Source organism: Erinaceus europaeus, chromosome 9 (genome assembly GCF_950295315.1).
Source record: "Erinaceus europaeus chromosome 9, mEriEur2.1, whole genome shotgun sequence".
Lineage (NCBI taxonomy): Eukaryota > Metazoa > Chordata > Mammalia > Eulipotyphla > Erinaceidae > Erinaceus > Erinaceus europaeus.
The window spans coordinates 62,818,394-62,842,436 of NC_080170.1; the positions used below are offsets into that span (position 1 = coordinate 62,818,394).

Genomic DNA, 24,043 nt, shown 5'->3' on the forward strand with positions numbered 1-24,043 from the left:
AAGGACCTGCACAAGAACTGAGGTCTGAGCCCCCATTCCCCACCTGCAACAGGGACACTTTATAAACAGAGAAGCAAATCTGCAAGTGTCTGTCTTTCTCTCTCTCCCTCTCTTTCCCCCTACCCTCTCAATTTCTCTTTGTCCTATCAAATAAAATGGGGGGGAAAGTGTGAGGGGGAAATGGCCACCATATGCTGTGGATTTATGGTGCTGGCTCCGAACCCCCCAACAATAACCCTTGAGATAAAAAAGGAATGAAGTAAAAAAGGAAGGGAGGGAGGGAGAGAGAGAGAGAGAGAGAATGAGGGTCTTGGGTCTTGTAATGTGCTCTGAAGGAACCAAAAGTTGGCTCCAGCCCTTCCACAAAGTTGCCCCCCAGTCCCGCCCCATCACCTCCAGCCATGACAGTACTGAGTGGCCACAGGATTGAGTCACCCATTTCCACCCCCAAGTGGGGACGAGGGTGAGGGAGTCTCCATGCCTACAGGTGGGGCCTCCAGCCTGACCAGGAAATGGGAAAGGGAAGGGTCCAAATTAGTGACTTCTGGAAGGCTCTGGTGTCTTCTAGAAGATGCAATGGGAGTCTAGCTGGCTGAGACCAAACATAGGCCCCCACAATGCCTGTGCTCATTTCTGGGCACCTCACCACCTCTTCCTGGCCCTTCTCTCCTGACATTCAGTTTGAGGGGCCCCTTTCCTCTGAAAACCCCTTCCGTACACTCACCTCTGGTTGGACACATTCAGTTTTACGCTCATTCTCTGTTGCTGTTTTTTCTTGTTTCAGCTTCAAAGAAGCCTCTTCCTCCTACTCCTGAAGACAATCGGGTGAGTGAGCACTGAAGCTCAGGCTGGGGTGGTAGGGTTTCAGCATGGAGAGCTGCCTGCCTAGCTGGTTTCTGCTCCAATCTGCTCCATCAGTCTGATTTCTCAAAACCCTGGGACACACAGCATTGTAACAACGCAAGTTCAAAGCCAGCCCCCACCACACTGGAAGAAGCTTCAGTGCTGTTCTCTCTCTCTCTCTCCCCCTCTCTCTTTCTCTCTCTTTCTCCCTCTCTCCCTCTTCCTCTTTCACTGCCTCTCTGTATCTTAAAATAAATAAACAAGTAAAGGTATATCTTCCCCTCTCTCTAGAAGTCATGGACCTCATGGCCAGGCTGCCAGATGTCCCCCATGTCTCCTCATACTTCTGTGCCATTTGGCTTGGGTCTTGTTCACACTGTTGGTGAGGGTGAAGGCAAGGATGCTGCCCACCCATCCCTCCTTGAACTTGGCCCTTTAGCCTCTAGAACCGTTTTCATTTCCACTGCACATCTAAGGTAGGTACAATGCTTCTCTCACTCTGAGCCTATCAAATTCACTTCCCCTGTGCTCCCAACCCCTGTGTCAGTCCCTTTGGGTGGCATCCAGAGAAGAAACTTTATTTCTGGTATGCTCTGACACAGTAGGCCTGATACGCAGAGTGAGAGACTAGGGGACCTAGTCAGAACCCCAGAGGCCTGACAGCAGCCATGGCAGGTCAGGACAGGCAGGTCCAAGCTTCTGTCACCATGGGTAACAAGTGAGGTCTTGTTTGACACAGGAGGCCATTTTTCAGCCCCTCTGGGTCTCCTGCATACAAGGGACTTGGCCCTTCCTGTTCTCCTCTCTCCATCTCAGTCAACCCCAAAGGACTTCCTTTCCACATGGCTTCCACCCAGATAGCCTTTTCCTGCCATTGCCATCTGGGTTCTGGAGAAGGCCACCTCCCCACTGAGTCCTCCTGGGAGACAGGCCAGTTCCTAGGAGTCCCCTGAGCCTGGAAGATGTGTCACTAGCTTACTCAGTGGTTTCACTCAATACTTGTACCCTCAAACAACCTTTCTGGAGTGCAGGTATCCTTTTCTCCAAATAACAGCCCTTTTCTTTCTCCCTCTGATCTAGTGACCCCCACCCACAACAAGCTCAGTACTTTCTTTGCACGTCAAGCATTTTATAAAACTCTCTAGGCAATCCTGAAAATAAATCCAAAGATGCTACAATTTAAACAATCACAGCACTATCTAAAAGAATCAGTAAATGTGATAAATAATACTGTTTGAGAAAAAAGAAAGAAAGAAAGAAGAGAGGAAGGAAGGAAGGAAGGAAGGAAAGAAAGAGAGAAAGCCAAATCACTCATACAAACCAGCGTGTTTCTGCATCAAAATCTTCAGGCATTGTTAGACTAGAATATGCACTAAGATAATTTCTTGCACCTATAAACTGAGCATGCTTATATTTAACTCATATATATATATATATATATATATATATATATATATAATTTCTTTAATCATTTTCTTAACCACTGTACTGCTCAGTTCTGGCTGATGATGATGCTGGGGATTCAACCTAGGACTTCAGAGTCTCAGGCATGAAAGTTTTTTGAATAACCATTCTGCTATCTTCCCAGCCATCTTTTTAAAAAATACTTGTTTATTTATCTATCTATGGCAGAGAGAGAGGGGGAGAGGGAGAGAGAGAGAGTGAGAGTGAAAGGAGAAGAAGAGGGAGGAGGAAGGGGAAAAGAGAACCAGAGCATCTCATCTGGTGTATTAGATGCCAGTGATTGAACTTGGAACCGAGTGCCTGTGAGTCCAAGGGTCAATCCACTTGTACTACTTCCTGGGCACATCTCAAATGCACCTGAGGCAGGACTGTTTGACCACTGGCTCAGATTGAGTCTTGCCCTCCAGCTTTACCATAGTTCAGCCCTTGGTAAAGTTCTGAGCCAAAGTGGAATCTGCCCTGAGTGAACAAATACTGAGCCATCCTAAGAGATGGGATACTGTGTGCACGGTTGAGGTGGGTTCTTGGTGCAGAGCGTATTACCATCACTGAGGGACTCTCACCACAGACTTGCTAAAAGGATATTCTAAGGCTGCACAGGATGTGGGGTACTGCAGTGAGCTCTGCACTGTGGGCTCTGCCATGAAATGCCAATAGCACAGTTCAGTGATCATGACATTCAGAGAACATAGCCAGAGATATACAAAATGCAAGCCCCCCACTCCGAAAGGTGCCACCAGGTTGCAGGACCCCTCTCTGCTCATTCTCTCTTTGTGGGGATGAATCTTGTCAGTTGAACCAAACCCTGTCTCTCTTTGACCTTCAAATGCCCTTGAACACAACCTCTTTCTCCATCAGCCCTTGGATTAGAAGCCTCAGAACCAAGGTCTTTTACCTGTTGTAGGCAATCCACTATTGAACAAGTGTCACAGATGGCAAATCCCCAACAGCACTCATCTGGGAGAACATATTACATCAGTAGGACAGGTCTCCCTTTAAGCCCTTGTCACTACTATTTTTATGCCACTCAGTGTTTCAATGTGAGATATATGTGTATATTAGAAACTGAGAGAAACCAAAAGGGAAGGGTGAGATAGAGAGGACAAGAGAAGAAACACCTTCAGCCCTGCTTCCTTGCTTGTCAGATTTTCCCCCTCTGCTGGTAGGGAGTGGGGGCTGACCTTGCATAAGGTAAAGTGTGCTCTCAAGCAGTCTCGCCTCCACCTGGCCTCTCTCTGTATGAGATCTTTTGACTGTCCACCACCAGAGCTCATTCCAACCAGAAGTCTCAACTTCTTCCCAAGTTTGCTCTCTCAGAGGCTCTGACAGCCTGTGGTAGGTCTGCCTGCCTCAAGGTCTTGTGATGTCTGTCCCTACAGGTTTTTTGTCTATGACTTGTTGTCCTCAGTAGGGCCTGAGAGGTAGAGACACCAGCCAGAGAGTCTGATAAAGGAAGAAGATGAAATGGCAAAGAGAACATTAAGATGCTCTCTTGCTAAACCCAGGGCCCCTTCTGTGACTTAGTTTGCCCATTATAAGAAAATATCATATGATCTCTCAGGGCTATATCCTGTGTTAAAAGTCTAAAATTCTACGGATATACACACAAATCTAGTTCATTCTTCTTCCTCCTCTTCCTTATCCTAAACCTCATCCTCATCCCCATCCTCATCCTCATCCTCCTTCTGTTGTTGTACTAATTGCCAAGGTTTCACTGCTCTGAACTAGCTTTTGTCAATAGAAACAGAGAGGCAGGGTACAGGAGACAGCATAGTTGTTACACAAAAATACTGTAATGTTTGAGGTCCCAAAAGTCCCAGGTTCAATCTCCAACATCACCATGAACCAGAGCTGAGCATTGCTTTGATAAAATAATAAAATTAAATTAAATAAATAAAACTAAAAGGAAAAGAAAGGAAAGGAGGGAGGGAGGGTGGGAGGAAGGAAGAAAAGAAGGGAAGAACAAAGATAAATAGAGAAAGTGAAAGAAATCACAGCACCAAAACTTCTTCCAATGCAGTGAGCATCAGGCTTGAACCTGGGTTTTACACATGGCATAGCAATGTACCATCCAAGAGAGCTAGTCTTGCAATTTACAACCCAGATCAGAAAAGATCAGAGTTGGGACTGGGGAGACAGCATAATGGTTATCCAAAAGACTTTCATGCCTGAGGCTCTGAGGTCCCAGGTTCATTCCCCAGCCCAACCATAAACCAGAGTTGAGCAGTGCTCTGGTCATTCTCTTTGTATCTATCTCTCTCTCATTAAAATGAAATAAAATATATTTAAAAATTGTTTAAAGATTAGTTTAAATATATAATATATTGTTATATTATATATTATATTAATATATTATCGTATTATTATGATATATCATATATAACAGTGTTGTGGGCATCACCATTGATAGGAAAGGGAGGCTTCTAGCTACTAAGTTGGGCAAGCAGAGAAACCAAGCTTTTTTACAAAAAGCAGCAGGTCACTTTCCAGAATTCACTTCGATCAGAATCTGCATCCAAGAAAGGGGGTGCATTCCATAGGCTGAACATCTGTGCTGCACTCACCCTCAACCTGTGATTCTAACTCATGAAGCCCATTACAGGACCTCAAGGAGCCAGGGTTTGACCTGGCAAAAAGCCAACAGCCTGTGGCAACTCAGGTGCTTGTACCCTTGTCTCACAGTTCCCCTCCTCCTTCTCCATGACCCTGACTGTGTTTGTTGGCTCCCTTCCTGCAGCGCTCCCTGCGGGAAATTGAAGAGACACTGGTCATCGCCCTGTATGACTACCAAACCAGTGATCCACAGGAGCTGGCACTGCGACGCAATGAGGAGTACTACCTGCTGGACAGCTCTGAGATCCACTGGTGGAGGGTCCAGGACAGGAATGGGTGAGGCAGCCTGCACAGCTGGAATAGAGAAACCTGTGTTTGTCCTAACTCTTGAAGAGTGATCACTGCAGCAAGGAGAAAGGAGTGCAGACAGAACAGGGAAGGAAGGAAAGAAGGAAAGAAGGAAGGGAGGGAGGGGAGGAAGGAGAAGAGAAGTAAGAAGAAGAAAAAGAAAGGAAGGATCTTTAAGATCCTCAGACTTTTCTGGAAGGTTGTCACTTGCTCTGCTGCTCCCTGCTCTCAGCCCAACACTCCCCACCTTCTCACTCATCTCCAACTCTCCTGAGATCTCCTACTGACACCCACGGTTTGGGATATTGGCAACTTGTTCCACAAAGCTGCAATTGTTCTTGAGTATTTAAGACTGAAGTCTCATTCCATTGCACATGGTGTTATTTTTGGTGGAAAAGAAAGCAGTGTGGAGATGATATGGGTTAGTGCCTACTTTCTAAAAAGGCATCAGGTGCTAGAGACTTCGTTGTGACCTGTCTTTTAAGTAGCCCATCTCCAAGTGATTCAAATGAAGTATAAATACTAATGCCAATGACCCACTATAGGTCTTCTGAATGAGAAAAATCTTATGGTCCCTCCCCCTTTCCTTGATCTGAAATTCAGCAAAATTGCTGTTGCTAACCTCCAGAAAGTTCTGCTATATATAGGACTTAGATACTAGGGCTTAGATTACAGTTGCTCAATTCAGACTTTATTCTTCTTTCAAATACCTGTATTTATAATTCTACACCTTGGGATAGCCTCTAGAAGACAAGTTCAGTGATTTTCATAATCCAACACAAAAATCTGTTAAAATTCATCATATTTGCTTGTTGGGGACCTGGATTGCTCTTCATATTTTCCAATTTCAGCCAGCCTACAATGAACATCCTTGGATGCTAATATGAATATTTTTAGAATATATTTTTAAAATATATAAAAAGGAAAAGTATTCCAACTTGCAGCATCCTGATCAACTTCATCAATGTTTTATTTAAAAAAAACTAACAGTAGATGAGTGTGGTGTGGAAATATACACTGTAATCTCACAATCTTATAACCCACTACTAATCACAAATTAAAAAAAAAAACTGGGAGTCGGGCTGTAGCGCAGCAGGTTAAGCGCAGGTGGCGCAAAGCACAAGGACCGGCATAAGGATCCCGGTTCAAACCCCGGCTCCCCACCTGCAGGGGAGTTGCTTCACAGGCGGTGAAGCAGGTCTGCAAGTGTCTATCTTTCTCTCCTCCTCTCTGTCTTCCCCTCCTCTCTCCATTTCTCTCTGTCCTATCCAACAACGACAACAACAATAATTACAACAATAAAAACAACAAGGGCAACAAAAGGGAATAAATAAATAAAATAAATATTTAAAAAATAAAAAACAAACAAAAAAAATTAACAGCAAAGAGCAATAGATGTGAAAAATACCTCGGCTCCTCCATTTGTCCTATGACAATCCCCAGAGTATCAGCAGTAAACCTCCCTTGTGTGTCTGTGTGTCCGAAAAGACTAAGGCATTTTACATGCAAATGTATCATGATCCATTTTGCTATTTAAACATTTAATTATCGTTCTTGAAGCCCTTTTCCCACATCAGCACATGCCAACCTTCTTCATTTAAAAACACTCAGATTGGAATAGATTATAAAATGTTAGATATGTTTTGGTGGGATGTCTCATTTCCAGGTTCTTTTTCTTCTTGCAATTTTTTCTTACTTTTTTTTATAAGAGAGGGGGAAGTGGGGAGGTAGGGAGACACTGCACCATCAAAGCTTCCTTCAATTCAGTAGGGAGTCAGACTCAAGCCGGGGTTGTACGTATGACTAAGCAGTGCACTATCCAAGGGACTTATTCCACCAGCCTCTCGGTGATTTTTCATAATGTTGCAGTGAGGATACTGCATTTTTCAGGTAAGTCTTTCTTTTTTAAAATAAAAAGTATATATGTAATATTAAATTATATACTGCATATGTACATAATTCACACACAAGGTGGAGGGGGAGAGGGAGAGAAGGAGAGAGATTTCACATTTCTAATTCTGGAACTGTTGAGTCAGAGAGCATATGACATCTTAATTTTACAGATCATTCCCTCAAGAACCGATAAATTTCCATTCCCTCCAGCAGGTTATGCGAAAGCCAACACTAGATACCATTTGCTTTTTAAAAAACCAATTTAATGAGCTAAAGAAAAGGAGGGCACAAATGCCTTTAAAGCTTTATATATCCACTGAAACATTCAAGCACTCTTAATTTTAAGTTTTCTTGTTATCTGCACTGCAGGGGAGTAGAGGGGAATGGGGAGTGGACAAAAACAGTTTGCCCCAGAACTATGGTCTGGGAGACTGTGTCCTTCACTAGCTGAGAGCAGATCTTAGGCCTGCCCTTGGGCTCTCTCTCTCTCTCTCTCTCTCCATTTAACAAGCAGAGGCAAACAAACCACATCCCATCTCCTTTTTGCCTTGCCTGAGGGGTGTGTGTCAGAAACACATTCAGCACAGCTGAGTTCTGCAAAACCTAGACAGCCTACTCAGGAGACCATACTTCACCTGACATTTATTTAGCATACCTGATGTGCCAGAAGCTCTCTTCTCCTTTGTGTCATTACTAAGTGAAATATAATATTTGTCCAGTGGCCCCATGGAGAGACTGAACTCCAAAAGGCATCAAAGAGGACACCCCAGGACCCAGTTGGCAGACCAAGTGAATATCCATGGCTGGCTTTGCACTATGCCAGAAATTTCTTGAGTGGAGAAAAAGACTTTACTACTAGCTGTTCTTGTGGTATTTTACTTGGAAAACAGTTACTTAGCCTCTGTGAATCCATCTCCTTATCTGTAAAACACAGGTGATTACATCAGCTCTGTCTCTCTCACAGTATTGAAATGATCAGTGAGATGGTGGAAATGAAAGGGGTTTTGTAAATTCTTTTACACATATAGAGACAGAAAGAGAGTGGCAGAGAGAGAATTAAAGAGACCATAGCACTGAAGCTTTATTCAATGTAGTGGAGGCGAGGCTCAAACCTGGGTTACACACATATCAAAGCAGTACACTATCCAAATGAGCTATTTCACTGGCCCAATATTTGTAAATTCTACTGATAATATCTATGTGCAAACAGAGTGTTCATTTGAGTAAGCAGTCCAACTTTGATTGATGTATTAAAGCATAGCTATCTTATTTGAAAGTACAAACACTAATTGGCCTAGCAGTGTGATTGTCATCATATGGTGTAGCCAGAAGAGAGCTAATTAAGGGGAACCCTAAAAGAGAGGGAGGGGGCATGGAATAACCAATTTCAAAATAAGATAGCTTCCTTCCCCTGATATTGAAGTGCTGTGCTAAAGAATATTTTGATGCTGGTGTTCAGTTTCATAAGAAGAATGTGCTATGTGAACTAGATTCCACACTTCCCATTACACAGACCATGAGATTGAAAAGTGGCCTTTTGGCATCAAACAGTAGTGCACCTAATAGTGTGCACACATTACAATGGTCAAAGACTCAGGGTTCAAGCCCTGGTCCCTACCTGCAGGGAGGAAGCTTCACGAGTGGTAAAGCAGTGCTGCAGGTCTCTCTCTCTGTCTTCCTCTCTATCTCCCCCTTACCTCTCAATTTCTAACTGTATCCAATAAATAAGTAAAAATAATTTTTAAAAGTCAAGGTAATTTCATTTAAGAAAAAAACTACAATGGATATTCTGAGGCCCTGATAACACACAATTTTTCATTCCTACTTATAACAGGCTCTCACCCCCTCCCAAAGAAACGTGATTTGATTCTTTTGTTTTTTCATGTGTATGTTGTGTCTGAAGGAGCTCAGTGGGATATATATACATATTAGGGAGACCCTGAACTAGAAGCTGACAGTGCCAATTCATAGTGTCTTTGGGGACCTGTCGTTGAAAAGTATTTTTTTATATTTTAATTTTGTTTTTCTTTTTTGGGGGGAGGTCAGGCGGTAGCGCAACAGCTTAAGTGCACATGGCACAAAGCAAAAAGACTGGGTAAGGATCCGGGTTGGAGCCCTCAGCTCCCAACCTGCAGCGGGGTCACTTCACAAGCGGGGAAGTAGGTCTGTAGGTGTCTATATTTCTCTCCTCCTCTCTGTCTTCCCCTCCTCTCTCCATTTCTCTCTGTCTTATACAACAACAATGACATCAATAACAACAATAATAATAACCACAACAACAATAAAACAACAAGGACAACAAAAGAGGGGAAAATAGCCTCCAGGAGCAGTGGGTTCATGGTGCAGGCACTGAGCCCCAGCAATAACCCTGGAGACAAAAATGATAATAACAATAGTTTTGCTTTTCTACATATAAAATAGTAATGCTACAGTAGAAAAAAAAATCAGTGATGACTGCACACACAACCATATCTCCTTGTACCAAAAAAAAAAAAAGAAAGAAAAGAAAAAATAACATTTAACACAACTCTTTTTTTTTCCAACAAAGGAAATTTCAATGAGAAGAGCAGCAAGCTGAGCTTTGTAAGGAGAAAGCCACTGGCTTTTTAAAAAATATCTTTAGGGAATAGGTGGTAGCGCAGAGGGTTAAGCATACTTGGCACAAAGCACAAGGATGGCGTAAGGATCCCCGTTCAAACCCCTGGCTCCCCACCTGCAGGGGTGACCCTTCACAGGCGGTAAAGCAAGTCTGCAGGTGTCTGTCTTTCTCTCTCCCTCTCTGTCTTCCCCTTCTCTCTCTATTTCTCTCTGTCCTATCTAACAACAATGACATCAATAACAACAACAATAATAGCTACGACAACAAAAAGACAAGGGCAACAAAAGGGAAAATAAATTAAAAATATACTTTTTATATCTTTATTTTAATTGATAGGATAGAGAGAAATTGAGAGGGGAAGGAGAGAAAGAGGGATAAAGAGAAAAGAAAGAAAGAAAGAAAGAAAGAAAGAAAGAAAGAAAGAAAGAAAGAAAGAAAGAAGAAAGACAGAAAGGAAGGAAGAAAGGAAGGAAGGAAGGAAGGAAGGAAGGAAGAAAGAAAGAGAGAGAGAGAGAGAGAAAGAAAGGAAGAAAGAAAGAAATCTGTAGCACTGCTTCACTGCTTGTGAAGCTTCCCAACTGCAGGTATCAGAGTGCCCCTGCCTGGTCTAGGGACCAGCTGGGACCAGATGACTCAGCAGCCTGTTGCCTTATAATTCAAGGAGAGGGTCCTAGAATAGAGTTTCTTCTGGAACTGGGGACTTGAACCCAAGTCTTTTCTCATAGTAACAGATGCATTTAACTGATTCCATCACCACCTGCTCCCATCCTACACACACACACACACACACACACACACACACACACACACACACACACACACACACACACACACAGGCTATTTATTATGGTGCATATTTTAGTGGAGAAATGCATTGTCATTGACAGATAGAAGGTTGTTGCAATGTTTAGTGACTCTTTTATTCTAGTACTTTAAAATATCTTACCCTGGATGACAGACAGTGTGAGACTCTTCCAACTTTAAGCATCTTTGAGTGGGCAGAACCTACAAAACAGCTGTGGAGATGTATCCTGTATTAGTCTAAACATTAATTTCCTCTTAACAGGCATGAAGGCTATGTGCCAAGCAGTTACCTGGTGGAGAAATCCCCTAATAGCCTGGAAACCTATGAGTAAGATATTTTATTTCATCTCCAAATTGAAAAAAAAAAAGTACTAAGTAACTCACCTTACATAAGGAGTAAACTAATGGTTATTGTGAATGTGCCAGATGTTTTGCCTCCTTGACCTGTTCTGTTCTCCTCATATTTGAACCCTAAATAAAGAAGAGGAGCCTCTTCAGGTAGACAATACCCATCAGCTTCAAGAATTCCTGAGCTGAAATAAAACCTCTGTAAAATATACTTAAATAAAATTCCTTTAGCAGACAGGGCCAAGGCATAAAAGTCATTAGCTAACCTTGTTCACCTAAAACAGTTAAACCATAGAGAAATCTTACCAGAGCACCTCTGAGTTGGCCTGGAAGACATACCTTCCTTGGCAGTGGAGTGAATGCATAGACTGTGGTTGTCAGAGGGAAGAGCTGTCAATTAGGCAGATGCTACTAGTGGCCTCACGCTCACCAGCCACCATTTTTCTTCCATTGCATGACCCAAGGGACATGAAACCAAGAGGTGGCTCTCTGGAAGGTTAAATAAGATAAGTCCCCTCAACTAGGTTCACTAAGAAAAATGCAGTGATCTAAATATATACATGAAATGGAGAGGGAGACATGTCTTCTAGAAGTTTATCATGCAAAACTCCCAACTTGCACAAAAGTAAAGAGAATAACATGATAATCCTCTAGGTACTCCAAACCTGGCTTCAACAACTATTAACATTTGGCTGGTTTTATCTCTTCTCACTCAATTAATCAATATTTTTCCTTGCTACCAGAGTTGTCACTGGTGTTTGGTACCTATACAATAACACCACCACTCCTGGTAGTCATTTTTCCTTTTCCCTCTCTCCTTTTTCTTTTTTACTTTATTGGTCAGAAAGAAATTAAGAGGGAAGGTAAAGATAGAGAGGGAAAGACAGCGGGATACTTGTAGCTCTGTATGAAACTTCCCCCAGGCAGGTAGGAACCCAAGTCTAGTCTTAGTGCAAGGTGACATATGCACTCAGCTAGATGCACCACCACCTGGCCCCCCAACTTAACAACTTAATCATGAAATTATTCTAACCTTTGCTTTTGAATCTGAAAGCCCTGGTAAAAACAAACAAATAAACAAATAAACAAAAATTGCCACATTGTTCTCAAGTATTAATGGTCTCTTATAAGCAAATAACACATTTATTTTTTAATTTGTTTATTATTTTTATTTATTTATTGGATAGAGACAGCCAGAAATTGAGGGGAAGAGAGAAGGAGAGAGAGAGAGACAGACAGACAGAAAGACACCTAGTACTGCTTCAACATTCGTGAAGCTTTCTCCCTACAAGTGGGGACCAAGGGCTTGAACCTAGGTCCTTGGGAATGCCCATTGTAACATACGCGCTCAACCAGGCCCCATAAGCAAATAACACATTTCTTAAAATTGTCACTGACCTATGACTTTTTTTCCTCTGTTGCCAGGTGGTACAATAAGAACATTAGCCGTGACAAAGCTGAGAAACTACTTTTAGACACAGTAAGTTTACTTAACTGGTCTTTTGAATTAAAAGGACTTGTGCTGGTTTTTATTTTTGTTTTTCTAGCCATATGATGGTTTATTCAAATGCAGCAGGTTAGTATTTTAGATTAACAATAGTTTTTATGTCTGGTAGAAGTATCCTGGGGTGGAAGAGAAAGCAAAAGGATAGCGATGAGGGTTTAAGAAAGGCTAGCTGTTGACATGGGGACTCACCACATCTGTGGTGCTCTTCTCACCTGGGTCTGTGACCCTGGGTCTACCCAAGCTTTGTCTCAGCCAGGGTTGCCTGTGTCTCAGACTAGGCCTGGCTGGGCCGTGGATCCAGAGGAAACACCCTATATGTTTAACTCATTTTCCTTCCAGAAAGAGAGAGATAGAGATAGTGATAGAGATAGAGAGAGAGAGAAAAGAAGAAAGAAAGAAAGAAAGAAAGAAAGAAAGAAAGAAAGAAAGAAAGAAAGAAAGAAAAAAAAAGTTTATCTATTTATAAGAGAGAGCAAAAGAACCAGAGCATCATTTTGATGCACATAATGCTGAGGATTGAACTCAGGACATTTTGCTCCCTGGCCCCAATGCTCTACCCACCAGGTCATTTCTCATGCATAGTTATACTTGAGATCTATGTACTGTTGGAGTGGGACTGGTCTGACCCCTGATGTCAGGAGTTGAAGGGGTGAAAAGGAAGGTATGGTATGGTGGGGGAAGCACCACATTCTATTCCCTGATCAGTTCTCAATTTCACATGACATGGGAGACATCTCTTCTTCCTCCAGGGCTCCAGTTTCTCCTACTCTTACACACACATTATACAACAATGCACACACATTACCATGTTCAGAGACCAAGGTTTGAGCCCCTGGCCATCACATGGAGTATCTGTGGGAAGAGGGAGGGGAGAGAAGGAGGGCATTTAATGAGCAACACTACTATGTTTCTCTTGGTCCCTCTCTGTCCTGTCTCTCACCCTCTATCAAAAAGAAAGGGAAAAAAATGGCTGCCAGGAATGGTGGAGCTGTGCTATCACCAAGTCCCAGAGATAACCCAGGTGACAAATAAATAAATAAACAAATAAATAAATAAATGGAAGCTTTAGACAACACCCCCCCCCCCAGTATTTTGCTTTTCTTGTATGCTGTTTGAAACAAATCCAGGATTGTATCATGGGAGCAGTGAGTATCACCTTATCAAACAAATATAGAAAGAGTACGGGAAACAGTATAATGGTTGTGCAAAAGACTTTCATGCCTGAGGCTCTGAGGTCCCAGGTTCAATTCTCAACACCAGCATAAGCCAGAGCTGAGCAAGTAAGTGGTTAAAGAAAAGAAAGACCCTAGGAGATAGACTGATTTACTTTTATTAACTAAAATGGGTTTGTTTCATTAATTCCTCTTATCTGATACTCTGATGTACTTCACACACCTGCTTCTCTACTATCAATAGAATAGAAAAGTTTTATCCTGTGCCAGGGAGATGGTGTACTGAAAGTCTTTCATGTCTGAGGATCCAAGGTCCCAAGTTCAATCCCCCACACTGCCATAGGCAGAACAGAGCACTGTGCTCTAGTTTATATATGGGGAGGGGGGAGAGAAAGAGCTACATACTATACCTAGGAGCCAACACTGTAAACTATGACAAGGTAGATACTCAGTAAATGTATATTAAATACTTCCTAAATGTTTTTTAAATAAAATATTCTGCATAAGAAGAACCTAACTGGTCAGGAACATTGCTAGGGAGTCTTAAAATGCAAAAAATCGAGGAATCCAGCCCTCACTCACCAGTTTCTAGGGGTAGAATCCAGAATGATTCTGAGACCCAGGTGATTCTGGGACTTGCCCCGATATGACCACTGCAGAAAAATACCACCTTCTATGAGTTGTCATTTCTTCATGCTTACCCTCTCTGGAGCTCTGGACTGTGTTTTCTCTGCGCTTGGTCCCTTATTACACAAATGCCTGGGAGGTTCAAACTGTGGTGCTAGTTGAGCATGTACTTACATTACCTTGTGCACAAGTACCCAGACACAAGCCCCCAATTCCCACCCTAGGGATGGGGGGGAGTTTCACAATCAGTAAAACAGTGCTGCAGGTGACTCTCTTTCTCCCACTCTAAATCCCCCCTCCCCTCTCAATTTCTCTCTGTCTTATCAAATAAAAAGAAAGAAAAAATAGCTATCAGTGCTCATCCAAGTGTGTTACCTACCACCTAGCCTAGGAAAGACATTATCTCTATTTACAAAATGGATATTGAAGGCATAATACATGAGCAATTATATGTTCATAGATTTGATTTCTTGGATTAAGAAACACTAGTTCTGTGAAAGACATCAACTTCAAAATTCACACATGATGGATTACAACTGTAATGTCAATGTCTACAAACTATCTAAAAGAGAAGGTAAGGTATTATGACCAAATAATTCCATTACTGAGTTATGTCAAGCATTTAAAAGACAATACAGATTTTTCATGATGTCACTTAAAAAGAGAAGGAAAAAAAAGTAAAGTAAATAATCTGTATCTCACCTATGAACTTCCAAAACTAAGTAAAGAGGAACTGGGTAATATGAACAGGCCCATCACAGCTAAGGAAATTGAAACAGTTATCAAAAACCTTCTCAAAAATAAAAGTCCTGGACCAGATGTTTTCACAAATGAATTCTATAAAACCTCCAAAGAAGAATTAATACTTCTACTTTTAAAAGTCTTCCAGAAGATTGAAGACACCGGAATACTCCCTTCCAGCCTCTATGAAGCCAACATCACTTTGATACCAAAAGCAAACAGGGACACAACCAAAAATGAAAACTACAGACCAATATCTTTGATGAACATAGATGCTAAAATATTGAATAAAATTCTAGCTAACCTGATACAGCAGTATATTAAAAATATTTGTTCATCATGACCGAGTGGGGTTTATCCCATGCATGTAAAGTTGGTTTAATATACGTAAATCAATCAATGTGATCCACTACATTACCAAAAGCAAGACCAAAAACCACATGGTCGTATCAATAGATGCAGAGAAAGCCTTTGACAAAATACAACATCCCTTGAAACACTACAAAAAATGGGAATAGATGTAAAATTCCTGAAGATAGTGGAGTCTATAGATACCAAACCTACAGCCAACATCATACTCAATGGTGAAAAACTGGAAGCATTTCCCCTCATATCAGGGATGCCCACTATCACCACTATTATTCAACAGAGTGGTGGAAGATCTTGGCATAACAATCAGGCAGAGCAAGGAATAAAGGGATACAGATTGGAAGAGAAGTCAAACTCTCCCTATTTGCAGATGACATGATAGTATACATAGAAAAACCTAAGGAATCCAGCAAGAAGCTTTTGGAAATCATCAGGCAATACAGTAAGGTGTCAGGCTACAAAATTAACATTCAAAAGTCAGTGGCATTCCTCTATACAAACACTAAGTTAGAAAAAAATAAAATCCAGAAATCAATTCTTTTTTACTATAACAACAAAAACAATAAAATAGATATATAATAGAATAAACCTAACCAAAGAAGCAAACAACTTGTATACTGAAAATTATGAGTCACTACTCAAGGAAATTGAAAAAGACACAAAGAAGTGGAAAGATATTCCATGTTCATGGGTTGGAAGAATTAACATCATCAAAATTAATATACTACCCAGAGCCATAGACAAATTTAATGCTATCTCCATCAAGATCCCAACCGCATTTTTTAGGAAAATAGAACAAATGCTACAAATGTTTATCTGGAACCAGAAGAGACCTAGAAGTGCCAAAAGAATCTTGAGAAGAAAGAACAGAACTGGAGGCATCACACTCCCAGATCTTGAATTATATTATAGAGCCGTTGTCATCAATATTGCTTGGTACTGGAACATGAATAGACACACTGACCAGTAGAATAGAATTGAGAGCCCAGAAGTAAGCCCCCACACCTATGGGCATCTAATTTTTGACAAAGGTGCCCAGACTATTAAATGGGGAAAGCAGAGTCTCTTCAACAAATGGTGTTGGAAAAAAAATGGGTTGAAACATGCAGAACAATGAAACTGAACCACTATATTTCACCAAATACAAAAGTAAATTCCAAGTGGATCAAGGACTTGGATGTTAGACCAGAAACTATCAGATACTTAGAGGAAAATATTGGCAGAACTCTTTTCCACATAAATTTTAAAGACATCTTCAATGAAACCAATCCAATTACAAAGAAGACTAAGGCAAGCATAAACCTATGGGACTACATAAAGTTAAAAAGCTTCTGCACAGCAAAAGACACCACTCCCCAAACCAAGAGACCACTCACAGAATGGGAAAAGATCTTTACATGCCATATATCAGACAAGAGACTAATAACCAGAATATATAAAGAGCTTGCCAAACTCAACAACAAGGAAACAAATAACCCCATCCAAAAATAGAGAGAGGACAGGGACAGAATATTCAACACAGAAGAGTTCCAAAAGGCCAAGAAACACATGAAAAAATGCTCCAAGTTTTTGATTGTCAGAGAAATGCAAATAAAGGCAACAATGAGATACCACTTCACTCCTGTGAGAATGTCATACATCAGAGAAGGTAACAGCAGCACATGCTGGAGAGGCTGTGGGGTCAAAAGAACCCTCCTGCACTGCTGGAGGGAATGTAAATTGGTCCAACCTTTGTGGAGAACTCTCAAAAGGCTAGAAATGGACCTACACTATGATCCTGTAATTCCTCTCCTGGGGATATATCCTTAGGAACCCAACACACCCATCCAAAAAGATCTGAGTACACATATGTTCTTAGCAGCACAATTTTCATTAGCCAAGACCTGGAAGCAACCCAGGTGTTCAACAACAGATGGGTGGCTGAGCAAGTTGTGGTATATATACACAATGCCTTCACCATTTTCAGCCGATCTTGGATGGACCTTGAAAAATTCATGTTAAGTGAAATAAGTCAGAAACAGAAGGATGAATATGGATGATCTCAATCTCAGGCAGAAGTTGAAAAACAAGATCAGAAGAGAAAATACAAGTAGAACCTGAACTGGAATTGGCATACTGCACCAAAGTAAAAGACTCTGTGGTGGGGGGGGGTGGAGAATACAGGTCCAAGAAGGATGGCAGAAGACCTAGTGGGGGTTGTATTGTTATATAGAAAACTGGGAAAGGTTGTGCATGGATAAACTATTGTATTTACTGTCGAATGTAAAACATTAATTCCCCAATAAAGAAATGAAAAAAAATCTGTGTCTCAGTTTATAAGGTCTGCATTGTTCAAATATAAAAACTAAAATAATAGAAAAACACAGGAAATATGGACCAGGTGCATCTGTTTAACTGCACATATTACTGTACACAGGGATCTGAGTTTGGGCCCTCAGTCCCCACCTGCAGGAGGGAAGCTTCATGAGTGGTGTAACAGTGCTGCATCTCTCTCTCTCTCTCTCTCCTCTCTCTCTCTCTCCCCTCTCTCTCTCCATCCCTCTTCCATCTCAACTTCTCTCTGTCCTGTCATATAAAATTTAAAAAAGAAAAAATAATCCTCATGAATTTAAATGAAAAATCCTCATAAGTCTAGAAAAATAAAACTCTAAAATGTATAGAAGACTCACTCATATGACTGCCTTCAAAAGAAAATACTGTTGCAGGAGAGTAAAATTTAGATGCTTGTGGCCCCCAGATATTCTGAGCTACTATGTGACTCTTAGAGTTCTATGTCCTCCATAATTTTAACTCCATTCTTTAATCCTTGTCTTCACTTCAAATACTTTTGACCACAGAATATTGTTTTTTTTAATTTATTTATAAAAAGAAAACATTGGCAAAGCCATAGGATAAGAGGGGCACAACTCTACACAATTCCCACCATCAGATCTCTGTATCCCATCTCCTCCCCTGATAGCTTTCCTATTCTTTAACCCTCTGGGAGTATGGACCCAGGGTCATTAAGATGTGCAGAAGGTGGAAGTTCTGGCTTCTATAATTGCTTCCCTGCTGATCATGAGCATTGACTGGTTGATCCATACTCCCAGCCTGTTTCTCTCTCTCCCTAGTAGGGTGGGGCTCAGAGGAAGTGGAGCTCCAGGACACATTGGTGGGGTCATCTATTCAGGGAAGTCTAGTAGGCATCCTGCTAGCACCTGGAACCTGGTGGCTGTAAAGAGAGTTAACATACAAAGCTAAACAAATTGTTAACCAGTCATGGACCTAAAGGCTGGAATATTGCAGATGAAGAGTTGGGGGGTCCTCCATATTGTAGATAGCTAGTAGGCATTTTAGTTATATTCCAAAGGGCCTATGGCTATACTAGTTTGGTTTTTTTTTCCCTGAGCCTAAAATCTGATATGCAGATGGATCTAAATTATTGTCTGGGGAGATGATGTCATAGCTGGAAAAGGAACAGAAAACTGGGTCAGGGAGTATAAATATTGTTGACTATAAACTCCATCAATCTGATTATTCTAGATAAAGATACTTATTATTTGAAGCATCTTCTCTCATATATGTATTCAAATGAATGATCTCTTTCTTTGAATATATAATGTTGATGAAATGAAAGTTCTCTTTTCTCTTTGTTTTCTAGTATATGTAGTACATTTAGAAAGAAATTTTACTTTTGGCAGGTGGGTATTTGGTGTATCCATTTACATAATTTTGTAAACTTTTATGTAATCACAGTTTGTTTGTTTTGTTTGCTTATTTGTTTCTGACAGAGTTCTGCTCAGATCTGGTGTATGATAGTGCCAAGGATTGAACAGGGCCACTAGAGCCTTGGGCATGAAAGTCTTTTGCATAATTACTGTTATCTTCCTGGCTGTCATAGAGATTAGAAGCCTGTAAACCCATATAACAAAAAATACTTTGCCTTTAGTAAATTTGTTTTTCTTATTAATATTAATCATGAAAGTCATTTCATAAGGAAAAGAGATAAAATGCATTGTTTCTAATATACAACACTATTTAAAATCAGCAAGCATTATGCAGAAATACCTTCATGCCTGAGGCACTAAAGGTTTCAGATTCAAATCCCAGTAACACCAAAAGCCAGAGTTTAGCAGTGCTCTAGTAAAAAAAAAAAAAAAAATTCAATCAACAAGCTATAATAAACAGAATCAAATGTAAAAAAAAAAAAAGGAATTCAGGAGCTGTGGATCTACTGTGAATGCACTAGGCTCCAGTGATAACCCTGGTGGCAATAGAAAGAAAGAAGAAAGGAAGGGAGGGAGGGAGAAAGAAGAGGAAGGAAGGAAGGAAGGAAGGAAGGAAGGAAGGAAGGAAGGAAGGAAGGAAGGAAGGAAGGAAAGAAAGATGCCTCACTTTTCCATTCTGTTAAATTTGGCTCTGTTTTTACTCTTCTCTGACTGCTTCTATCTTAGCCCATCTTTGTGAAGGTATATTCCTTGATAGTAAACACTCCATGCCTTACAACATCACACATGCCAACTAGCCTGCATTTGGGGCAGGAGTCTCATCTAAGGCATTCGTTTCTCGTATTTCCTTGAGAGTTTGTTTCCTTGAGAGGTTCTAACAGGGGAGCGCAGCTACCCTCAACTGAGAAAACCAGTCCATCTCTATTCTGGGAAGGCCATTCTCTTTGAGTGAGCACACAGCTTCAGGAGGAATGCACAACTATGTGCTGGATGTATACAAATACACAAATAGACAAATATACATGCACAGTTAATCAGGGAGTATATGAATTACTTTCTATCTTCCCACCCCTGTATCTCTACCCATGGATCACACCCCCCTAACATGATCTTCCCTCTACTATTGCTTATTTATTCTCCTAGCTAAAGTAGTAAAAGATAAACAGAGACCTTGAGTGTGTCCCAAAGGAAAAAGGACCCTGACTTGGGCTTTGTGTGTGACAAGGATGTGAGCAGTGACACTTGATGCTTTGATGTTCTTGGTGGCTGTAACTTCCTGTGAGCTCCCTGCAGGAAGGAGGTAGTGAGGCACATGCTGGATGCTTGACTGTCCTCAAAAAACTAGGCTACTCAGCCCCAGACCAGAGTTTCCAGTCCCTACAGCTGAAGGCTAACCAAAGCATCTATACAAAGGAGCTCTCTTGCTGTCTCATATGAAATGCACACTCTCATATGTAATAAATAAATAAATAAGGAAAGAGATTGAACCCAGTTCTGGAGACATAAATGGGAATGGGCTAAAACATAACCATCTCTGTGTTTCTGTGTTGCTCAGTCATGTTTTATGCTAGTGATTGCCACAATAAACAAAGTTCAGTATCTTAAAGTAGTTAGGCCAGGACCAGTGGTTCCAACCAGGAGAGATATTGTAGTGTCTGGCTGCTAAACATCCAAAAATGCACTCCCCCCAACAAAGAATTTTTGGGCCCAGGGATGAGGAGATAGCATAATGATTCTACAAATAACTCTTATGCCTGAAGGTCTGAGGTCCCACATTAAGCCCAGGTCACCATGAACCAGTTGAGCAGTGTCCTGATATAAATTTAAAGAAAACCTAAATAGATAAATGTATTAGACACAAATGCTACAGTACTGAGGTTAGCATAAGCCTGTTCAAGGAAACCTTTATGAGGTTCTTTCTCACATCACAAAAGTCAGTCTCCAATAATTCACTGAGTCATCTATGTGTGTTATTCTTTTATGTGTAGACGACACACCTTTGTGGTTGTGGGGTGGAGGAGTTTGTGTTATTCTAACTATGTATATTAAACATGAATACACACCACACAGACCTCCTGTGTCTGTCTCTCACTTACAGCTTTCAGTGGGTCAAAGAAAAGGAAATCATAATAGATTTTACAAATCTCACCAGTCCAGATTTTGACCTGGCTAGGAATAGAGCATAAAACATAAACTATTAGAAACAGTTAACATTGCTTAAGTTGGAAGGAGGAATAAACTGGAACATTCATTTGCTTGCACAGATTTCCTCCATGCTAGCAAAATTATCAGGAGGTGAAGGGTACATTCTCAGGGTGCTCCCTTCTCCCCTTCCCCAGAAATCAGGGACTTAACATTCTTTCTCCTTTGACCCTCGTACACAGTCAGAACTCTGAAAAGAGTTGGGAAATATTTTCTCATTCAGGAACTGGTCAAGCTGTCCAGATTGACTCTTGTGCCCTGGGTGAGAGTGGTGGAAAGGTGGCTTCTAGCAAAGTTCAGTGGAGGCATCATGGAATAGGAAAGTGAGCACAGGCTTTGTTCATCTATATCGTGTTTCAGGTTCAAATCCCAAGCCTAGCACTTACTGGTTGTGGGTCATGAACAAGTCATCTCAGCTCTGTATTACCCAGGATCTTCTGCCAGGAACTAAGGCTGATAACAACAATGATGGTGTCGTGTTGGTAGATGGACAACATCCATAACTAGTCTGAGATAAGACAAGCTCCAAGAGAATGGAGCCCACATCAGTGCTCATTCAGGGCAGGAGTTGGAAAACTTGAGTAGACAAATGAAATGATGGCCATTACTGAAAGCTGCCTTCTTTTCCCAGATAGGAAAGTGTTGGGTTGCTGGACTTGACAACCTAATGTTCTTTCTAACATTTCAGGGGAAAGAAGGGGCCTTCATGGTTCGAGACTCCAGGACTCCTGGGACATACACCCTGTCAGTCTTCACCAAGGCCATTGTGAGGTAGACTGCACCTGGGCTCAGCAAGGTGGGGGGACCCGGTTCTGCTGTGAGTGCACCATGGGGCCTTCCACAACAATGTCCCATGAGTGAGTTACAGGGTCACTGGATGGGGTGTGCTTTTTCTGATCCCTGAGGAACCAAGGCAGGGGAGACAGAGGACTTTCCTGGACTCACTTAGCTGACTTTTCCAGAAAGTTCCAGAATATCCTTGAGTTCAGAGCACTGCAGAACCAAGCCCCTGCCCTGCCTTGGATGTGTTTATAACTTCTGACAGAGGGTAATGGAAAAGCTATTTCCCACTGGGAATAAGAGGTGTTGAAATCCTACTCTGGTTCTGCCTACTTTCCAGACCATCTCTAGTTCTAGTAAGCCCTGGAGCCAGCTATCACTGTTCTTCTTTCTCTCTGAAGAGTATGAGACTCAGAGAGCTGGTGGCACATCCTGAGCCTCTGGAACCCAAAAAGTAAGGCCACCTCCAGCTCAAAGAGCAACAGTACCCCCCTCACTGTCTGCCTGGCCATCCTTCTCCATGAAACTATGTATTTTCTATAATGTCACATCCAAACACTTGTTCTGGCCTGAAATTCTCTTCTAATTAAAAAATTATGGGGCTGGATGGTGACTCATCTAATAGAGCAAACACATTACCAAACTTAAGGTTCCAGGATTAAGCCCCTGGTCCCCAGATGCAGGTGGAAAGCTTTGTGAACAGTGTGCTACAGGTGTCTCTCCTTATCTCTCCCTCTCTAACTCTGTCTCTCAATCTCTATGGAAAAATCACCACCAGAAAAGGTGGAGTTATTCAGGAACTAAGCCCTAGTGATAACTCTGGTAGCAAAACTATAAAATGAGTCAAATTCAGCCAGAATGGAGTAATTTGGAGCTGATCAAAGTGCAGTAAGAATTAAGAGAAGACAATAATGATAGTGTCCTCAGCATGTCTTTGAGATGTAGAGCAGTTGAGGGGTATAGGCAGAGGACAAAGAGAAAGATAGGGGAAAAGGCAAGAGATGCCATAAAAGGCCCTAGTTCTGCCATGGCTGGAGCCCCCCATCTCCAAAAGGTGTTCCTGAGAAGGAAGGATAGGTGACATTTGTGCAGGCTTCCCTGAGACAACCCTAAGCCTGCTGTCTTGCCAGGAAGCTTCCAAGGGCTCCAGGCTGAGGTTGGCCACAGCCACAGGATACAAAGCAGAACCAGCAAGGTACCTCATGCATTAAAGTCCAGGGGAAGCTACACACAAGCAACCAGGAGTCCTCACCCAGTGGAACCACAGGATACCTCTTCATTCATTCCCCTAGAAACAGCAGAGACGTGAGTAGGAGCTTTGGGCTGCTCATGTGGGGACCTTCTGCCCAGCACAGAGCAATATCCCAGATTTTCTGAAGCAAACCACGATGGACACAGGAGCAATAGGGGAACTAGGAGCCATCAGTGAGGAAGGGACCCAAGATGCTTCCTTAGCAGATGCTGACAATCGGTTAGATACTTAGTGAAGAGACAGTAAACATGTAGGGAACTGGTGACATAACTTACTGATACTGTGCTGCTTTGCAAAATGCAGAACCCAGGTTCAAGTACAGTCCCCCACTGAATTGAAGGAAACTTCAGTGCTGTGGTCTCTAGCATTCTCTATCTTTGCCTCTCTGCCAATCTGTATCTAAAAAAATGTAGGGCAGACATGATATTCCCTATCCTAAGACTGTAGAAGGAGCAGCACCCATTCAGCCAGTCTGGAATCAGACACAGCCTTGCAATCTGCTTTTTTAAAAATGCTTCATTTATTCATTTATTCATTTATTCATTTATTGAATAGAAACAAAGAGAAACTAAGATGAAAGGGGGAAGTGGAGAAGGAGAGAGAAATAGAGACACCTGAAGCACTGCTTCACCACTTGTGAATCTCCTCCCACCCTCTTTGTAGAGAGGGGATTTGGAACTTGAACTCACATCTTTGTACATGGTAGCATGTGCACTAAACCAATACACCACCATCCAGCCCCTCAGAATTCTTTAACACAAACCTTAGGTACAGCCTGTCACTATACACACACACACGCACACACACACACACACACACACACACACACACACA

At 41.7% G+C, this 24,043-nt stretch overlaps 1 protein-coding gene across 1 annotated transcript in view; it reads left to right on the forward strand.

Annotated features, from left to right (window-relative positions):
• The window catches only part of ITK (IL2 inducible T cell kinase), a 72,656-nt gene that overhangs the window by 35,605 nt on the left and 13,008 nt on the right, over positions 1 to 24,043 (forward strand). The window contains exons 5-9 of the mRNA XM_007528632.2: positions 785 to 825; positions 5,045 to 5,196; positions 10,767 to 10,832; positions 12,278 to 12,332; positions 21,866 to 21,948. Coding sequence (XP_007528694.1) covers positions 785 to 825; positions 5,045 to 5,196; positions 10,767 to 10,832; positions 12,278 to 12,332; positions 21,866 to 21,948 — 397 coding nt within the window. The remainder of the gene's footprint in view (positions 1 to 784; positions 826 to 5,044; positions 5,197 to 10,766; positions 10,833 to 12,277; positions 12,333 to 21,865; positions 21,949 to 24,043) is intronic.